General features: G+C 44.2%; 1 protein-coding gene across 2 annotated transcripts in view; it reads left to right on the plus strand.

The window, feature by feature from the left end:
- The window catches only part of LOC134469495 (A-kinase anchor protein 7), a 100509-nt gene that overhangs the window by 2421 nt on the left and 89849 nt on the right, over window positions 1-8239 (plus strand). For both annotated transcript variants that reach the window (XM_063223785.1, XM_063223786.1), the window contains exons 3-4: window positions 5006-5151; window positions 7509-7645. In XM_063223785.1, coding sequence (XP_063079855.1) covers window positions 5006-5151; window positions 7509-7645 — 283 coding nt within the window. The remainder of the gene's footprint in view (window positions 1-5005; window positions 5152-7508; window positions 7646-8239) is intronic.

An 8239-nucleotide genomic window follows, 5' to 3' on the forward strand; every position in this document is an offset into this window, starting at 1 on the left:
ATTTGTTTAGACCTACATGCTCAGGGTGAATATACTGTATGTCAGTAAGTAAGTAAGTAAATAAATATGCCCTTTATTATCCCACAATGATGGGGAAATTATTGTGTTGCAGCAGTAACATACATACTGTTTATGCTAAAAACAGATGACATACATACAGACACAGGACCAGGAAGTAAAAAAAATATATAAAGGGTAGCTCAGCAGGCTGTCTGAAGTACACCCAATGTTAGCCTCTCAAAGCATCATCTATACCACCGGCAATACGTCTGTTTCAGTGCGTTTAAAACATGTGCAGGTTTTGTTATTGAAGCCGTGACCAACTAGAACTTAAATCTTAATAATTATGCATTACCAAGTCTTCCATTCAATCGACAAATTGGAGATTAATCAGAAAGATAAGGCGGATAAGATTAAGTGGTTGAAGAGGAAGCAAAGAATTCTGCAAAATGATGACTTCCTCCGGCCCAATTGCATGTCAAGCAAATTAAAGGAGTTAAAGAAGAAGAAAAAAACGAACAAATAAAGTTCATTTGCTGCTGGAAGTAAAATGAGTGGAAAGTAACATACCTTCACTATTCTGAGCTCTTCCCCAACTGTTAGCAGTGGTACAGCAAGTACCACCCAGCTCCAATCAGTCCTCTCCTATACAGCCGCCTTAACATGCTCTTTGTCAAGGGAAGACGGACAGACCGCACCGTAAATTTGATGTTTAGGGGAGGGTACCACCACCACCACCAAACTTAACAAGCTTATTTAGTACTGACAAGCGACTGTGTGCGCAGCGCGCCGCGGGCACTGTGTGCATTCCAATATGTGGCCTTGCATCCTCGACTTGTGCTTGTGCTTGTGGCCTCACGCCTCGCCTCTGTGGAGAAAACAATGAAGTTTCCCTGCTGTCAGCCTAGCCACAACAATTTTTTGGGGACTATTCTTCATTCACCATCCAGTTTGCAAATGAGAAAATGACCTTACAATTGAGCTTTTGCGAGATATTGAAATATAATGCTGTGGACAGTCATTGCGACATATTTCTTCCTGGTACGAGGCCACAAGCACAAGTGGAGGACGCAAGGTCGCATATTGGAATGCACACACTGCCTTGCTTGGTTGCCAGGGTTGCCAAGAGATGCGAGGGTTCCTCCTAGTACCGCAGCTGCCGCCACATTCAGGCTGTAGCCAGCTGTCCAGACCTCATGAATAATGCAGGCCTTGTTTTGCTGCGCTGCACGGCCGCCCGGGCCAGCCGACTGGACTAGACTATACAATGCCCCACTGCATAGGCCTGATTGTCATCGACGTTCAAATCTCTTTGAGACTTGGTCTGACCAAGAGCATAATAATTAACATTTTCCAAACGGCATGGTTGACCCGCCTCCCTTGGTTTGCTTATGGTTGTTTGCTTACCAACAAAGTGGGAGGAGTTCCCATATTTTCGGGAACTCAGAAAGTACATTACATTGCTCTTGACCTAACTAGTTGCAACGCTGAAAGTGTTGCGTCACTAGGAGGGCACAGCCTGGCTACCACTGCACAGGCCTGAATTTCAGGCCTTCAGGCCACCACTGCAGTGCTTACCAACACCAGAGATTCTTTAAGTATATAGAGATATGCCAATGTAATAGGTTGCTATGGGCACCTAACATGACCAGGTTCCGGTCTGCCTAAAGGGGCGTGTCATAATACTCCTAGCATTGAATAGAACAGTCCTTAGGTCTGCCTAAAGGGGGATCCCCCCCCCCCCCCCCTCCCCCTTGCAATAATAGAACCCGGAAACAATGGGCCAATGGAACCTCTCTCTCTCTCTCTCTCTACTCTCTCTGCCAACACCATGCCAATGCTCCAGGCTCAGACTCCACAATTGCAACACAATCAATGCCATTACATGACATTGCATTTGGCAGATGCTTTATAACCAAAGTGACTTTCAAAAGAGGGCATAATCATAACCAACCTCGCTAGTGCCTCGAACACGCACCAGTAACACTGGCTTCTGCACACCACAATATACAGTTCTTTGAACATGCACTAATAGCCAGGGACGCTGACAGCTTATGCCGGGCCCAGGACAAAGTAATCCGAAGGGCCCCACCTAATATGTGCATGCATACACGGTAATACATGCATACACCAATTCTGGGCCCCTCTTAATCTTCTCCCTGGGCCCTGGACAATGAACCCCGAGGGCCGGATTAACATTGCCCGCCCGGGGCCCCTAGGCTACAGGTTGTTGTGGGGGCTCCTGTAAGGCAAATTTTCCAGGAAAATTACATAAACAATGTCATAATTACGAGCTAGGAATTGAGGGCAACACAATAGATAAATTTTTCAATGTTGCATTGGGTCAAAATTCTGCATTTTTTCCACTTCTGGCCAATCAGGCCCCCCCTGGCAGGTGGGGGCCCCTTGGCTGCAGAACATATCTAGCCTGTGCATTAATCCGGCCCCGTGAACCCCTTCTCCCTCCCTGGCCTGGCAACTTCAATGCCAGTAACTCTTGTACACACCAGAATACACAGGCCTGGAATAAACAACAATAAGAGAGAACCAGCACAGCAGCACTGGCGCCCAGACCCCTGACAAATAGGGGAACATGCCCAAGCCAAAGTCATGAATGTCGGAGTGGGGTTGTTTATGTCAACACGCTGGGGCAATACATGCCTACTAATGCTGTACCGGTAGGTATTAGGCAATATTGTATTTAGTATATTACTAAATACCAAGGCATATAATAATAATGTATATCTAAATATCGCCAGACAATTGTAATTTTTTTATATCCTGTATATTTTGCTTAGTTGTGTCTGCGTACTGATGCAATTCAAATATACCATTTTGTAGTTGATCTACTGCGTAGTGGTGGTGGTCTTTGTTGGTTAATGTAAACAGGGAAGCTGACAGGGGGGGACAAAGGGGACAGTTGTTTCGGGCCCAGGGAGAGAGGGGGCCCAGAATTGGGACCCCATTACATTGTATATATTGAGAGGGGGGGTCCTTTCAGATGATTTTGTCCTGGGCCCAGCCAAAGCTGTCAGCGGCCCTGACTGTAAATCAGACATGTTGACAGCAGTAAACAAACAATGAGTCCTTGTTGTTTTTTCACTGTGAAGCAAACAGGCGGCCATGTGCTGTGTATGTGCAGAAGGACGTGTGTGTGTGTGTGTGTGTGTGTGTGTGTGTGTGGATGGGTGTTTGGGGGGGGGGATCCCTCATGCACAAAATGTGGAAATCTAGTAGCCTAACAAGAGAAACCCCTACAGCCAAAATTCAATTTGCGGCCGATAGGGGTGTCAAATACATTTCTAGACTAGAAATCTAGTCCTGTATTCAGGAGGACTGGTACTTACTGATGTTCAGGGTCATTGCAAAGTTTGCGTGTTAGCAATGCATGTACTATGCTCAAATGTATTGGATCTTGCGTTTGTAATTTGCTACTATTTGTCACTTGTGTATAATAGATGAATAGTACAGAGCGGACAGAAGTAAGGGTTACAAATGGGCAAGCAATAGCAAAAAATACACATTTTTGTTTTATACACAAATTTGGAAATACATTTTTGTCTTCTATATTATTTGATTTTTTTCTAAATTGTGCACACTCAGTCTGTCGGTGTTGTCACTTGAGTTGTTCAATTTCGCAGAGCCGCTTAGTTGTAATGCCAATATATTATGAAAGCATCTAGAGCAGTAGGTTGGTAGACTGGGACCAGGGCCGGATTAATGCACAGGCTAGATATGGCTGCAGCCTAGGGGCCCCCACCTGCTAGGGGGGACCTGATTGCCCAAAAGTGAAAAAAATGACACGTTATCCTGAATTTCTAGCTCGCAATTACAGTATATCACGAAAGTGAATACACCCCTCACAGTTTTGCAGATGTTTGAGTATATCTTTTCATAGGAAAGCATTACAGAAATGTAACTTTGACACAATGATTAGTGACCTTTTAACAACATATTTAACCGCTTAAATTTCTTGTTCACTCAGAAAAAAACAAAATACAGCCATTAATGTTTGAACATGTACTCACAAAAGTGAGTACACCCCAGATTAAAATCCGGTAGAGAAGGGGCTATGTTGGCTCGAATCGTCTCGAAATTAAACGAAATGAAAAGGGATGAAAAGGGAGGTCATCAGTGCACATTTCAACCTTTCTTTGCATTGAACTTTTACATTTTGAGTCTGCATCTGGCTTAAATAGATTGGTGTGAGATTTGAATGCAATCCTATGGAGAATATCATGATCTGCTTCAGTAGTCACAGTGCATGTTGACATGTATGTTTCTTTTAGGTGTATTTCAGATTGCCAATGTTGACAGCATTCATGCATCCCCAAACCATGTCAGTCCCACTACCATGCTTGGCTTATGAGAGGATACACCTTTTTGTACAACTCACTTGTTTACCACCACACATGCTTGACACCATCTAAAGCAAATTTGTTTATCTTGGTCTCAAGAGAGTTGAACAGACCAAGGATATGGATCACTGGAACCATGTTGTGTGGTCTGAAGAGACCAAGATAAACAACAAAACGACAAAAATTGGTCATGGAGGGTACCCTGGGAGAGTCGTGGAGCTATGGCGTAAAGAAGATGTATTAATCCACCCTTTTATTGTTAGGAACAAAAATTGAAACAAGAAGAGGGAGTGAAACATGTTATCCATGTTCTATGTCAGCATACAATTCAAATGCTGATGCATGTTGTCAAATGCATGCATACGTTATTTTGATAATTATTTGAAGATTCTGACGGTATGTCCAAAAGTTGGGTCAGAACATAATGATGATAGAAAGTGTGGGTCCGAAGTTAAGGACCACTGGTCTAGAGTACAATATTGAGCCTTAGCGATGATGATAGCTGTTTGATCCAGAGTACAATATTGAGCCTTAGCGATGATGATAGCTGTTTGATCCAGAGTACAATATTGAGTCTTAGTGATGATGATAGCTGGTCTAGAGTACAATATTGAACCTTAGTGATGATGGCTGTTTGTGTCTTCCAGTTGCCACTTCCGAGCGGCTGAAGAAAAAACGAAAATTTGGCGAGAGTGCCGAGAGCGAGGAGGATGCCGAGAAGAAAAAGAAGAAGAAAAGACAACCGACAAACCGACCCAATTACTTTGTCTCCATCCCCATCACCAACCCTGAGGTATCTCTACTGCTTATGCCTCAGATATTCCACAGTTTTTTTTTGGCAGGAAATTACTGGTAGAGTGAGACGGGGAAGGGGAAGGGTTGGGAATGTGTGATGGGACAGATAGCCAATACAATATCTGCGGACTGACTAATACATTCCACACACGAAATTGAATACTGTTGAGTATGTGGAGTATAGTTATCTCAGGGAGGGTCACAAAGCCTACAGTCATAGCTCCACAGAGCCAGCAGTAAGGGGACGAGGGCAAAGGGCAACTTCTTCTTTTTGTTAGTAGAGAGGGAGGGTTGGTGCACTCAAGGTCTTTCTAACAAGAGGAGAGTTCATGAGCTTGCAGCCAGCTGAGCAGCCAGCGACAGTAGAGTAAATGGGAGGAGAGGAGGAGGAGGAGGATGCTGACGAAAGAGTTTTAAAGGATAACTCCAGCCAATTTCAACATGCAGTTGTATGTATGCGTGTGAGGGTACGTGTGTGTGTGTGTGTGTGTGTGTGTGTGTGTGTGTGTGTGTGTGTGTGTGTGTGTGTGTGTGTGTGTGTGTGTGTGTGTGTGTGTGTGTGTGTGTGTGTGTGTGTGTGTGTGTGTGTGTCCTCATGCTTGTGCTCGCTCTCCATCCGAGGATTAAGCTGCATATGGAACTGACCTCTTGATGACGTGCGTTGACGTGTGTGTGTGTGTGTGTGTGTGTGTGTGTGTGTGTGTGTGTATGTGTCTGTGTCTGTGTGTGTGTGTGTGTGTGTGTGTGTGTGTGTGTGTGTGTGTGTGTGTGTGTGTGTGTGTGTGTGTGTGTGTGTGTGTGTGTGTGTGTGTGTGTGTGTGTGTGTGTGTTTTCTTCAGCCTTTTCTAAGATCCTGGTCATTGTAATGGGGGCAGTTGTTTCTTTACATTTTTATTTATTCCCAAAAACATCCAAAAGGTTATGCAACATCAGCAGACGACTACCAAACAGCGATAACTTTTGGGAAAATATTTGGACTAGGCCTATGTTAAGAAAGTTTTTAATGTAAACAAAATCTGCCCCCATAAGAATAGCTCAGATATCGGAAAGGGCTGAGTCAAAAAATGCAGCCTCACTGGGTACTGACAAGTCCAGGGTAGTGTGAGCAATACAACTGCATGTTGAAATTGGCTGAACTTATCCTTTAAAACTACAACAAGCTAATTTTAGAGATTTGTTTTTGGTTACCCAGCAGGTTGGATTAGATTCTTTATTGTCCCATAGGGATATTTGCTATCACATCAGACAAGTCAGTTTTCCATCAGGTTCGGCATTAGTTAGATTAGGGGTGGGCGATATGGCAAAAATGTTGTATCCCGATTTTTTAACATGAAATCACTATTTCGATTTTTTATCACGATCTTCCATCCAAAAAATAAAAACAACAAAAAACAACTTTCATATACTTGCAATTTGTAATTTGCAGTCAATAAAATGTTAACACACTGATGATACTCTCATAAAGTGTACAATTGGAATACAATAATGTAAAGAATAAAGTGAAGACAACAACACAAGTGAGAAAACGTCACTCTGATGCTGATAATAAACATCCTCACTGCAAGACGATCTATACGATTTCTCCACTTTGGCAGATTCGAGACGATATTTTACTCAATATCTCGATTCACGATATAATATCGTCATATCGCCCACCCCTAAGTTAGATCTTTGTAGAACACCGCCCATTTACAATACATGTAGACACCATTTACACACATAAACACATACACATCCTCAGCCATCCATACACACATCTATTGATAAAAAGTATTGATGAAAGGAGTTTTCACTGAGAGAGAAGTGAAGAGATGCCCTGCTCTTCCAAACCTGTTATGTGAGGTTTAGCCCATAGAGGGCAGCAAAGTGGGGTTTTTTTTAGAAGTGACTGTCACACTATTACAAGTTGACAGTGTGTCATCGATCAACTGTGGACTGGGATTGGTTCACGTGGTTGTTGCCGACCTCATGAAGTCTGTGTTTGCATGTGTGCATCTATGTGCATGCATGTGTGTGCAATGCCTGTGTATGTATGTGTGTGTGAGTGTGCAAGCATCCATCCATGCATGCATACATGCTTGTGTGTGTATGTTGCACGAACAGTAAGCATACAAGCATACCAGTATACAAGCATACATGTGTCTATGTTGGTCCGGGTTTGTGCTGATCCATCCTTGTGTGTGTGTGTGTGTGTGTGTGTGTGTGTGTGTGTGCGTGTGTGTGTGCGTGTGTGTGTGCGTGTGTGTGTGCGTGTGTGTGTGTGTGTGTGTGTGTGTGTGTGTGTGTGTGTGTGTGTGTGTGTGTGTGTGTGTGTGTGTGTGTGTGTGTGTGTGTGTGTGTGTGTGTGTGCGGCAGATTAGAGCCGGGGTGGAGGCGGTGCAGGCTGCAGTAATCCAGCGAGACCCTCGTTTGAGCCGCGCGCTCATCCCCCCCGCCACGCTGCACATCACACTGCTCGTCACACATCTGGAAAACGAGGAGCAGGTCACCGCGTGAGTAGCGCACACACACACACACACCTCAACACGCACAAACACACACACACACACACACACACACACACACACGCACACACCTCAACACGCACACACACACACACACACACACACACACCTCATCCCCCCCGCCACCCTGCACATCACACTGCTCGTCACACATCTGGACAGTCAGGAGCAGGTCACCGCGTGAGTAGCGCGCGCACACACACACACACACACCAGTGTTAATTTCGTCAACCACGACGATGACGAAAATATTTCGTCAACGCCCCTTTTTCCCTTGACGATGACGAGACGATGACGCACTAAAAATTGCCTCAAGCAAATCAAAATATGACGAAAATAAAAAAATATTGTCGTCAAGGAGACTAAGACGAGACGAAATTTACAAGCCATGGACGAATGGACATTAAAAATATATAATTATTAATAATTAATTTGTAATTTGTAATTGTAAAATAGGCCTAAGTGTCTTGAACTTCATAGGTGATTGCGCGCTCACGCTGTGTTGCCTCGCTTGTATCTGCTGGCAGCCAATGCATGGCGCGGCTCAGTCAGTAGTTCTGTAGCCTAGTAGTTCAGTGAGTC

Source organism: Engraulis encrasicolus, chromosome 18 (assembly GCF_034702125.1).
Source record: "Engraulis encrasicolus isolate BLACKSEA-1 chromosome 18, IST_EnEncr_1.0, whole genome shotgun sequence".
NCBI lineage: Eukaryota > Metazoa > Chordata > Actinopteri > Clupeiformes > Engraulidae > Engraulis > Engraulis encrasicolus.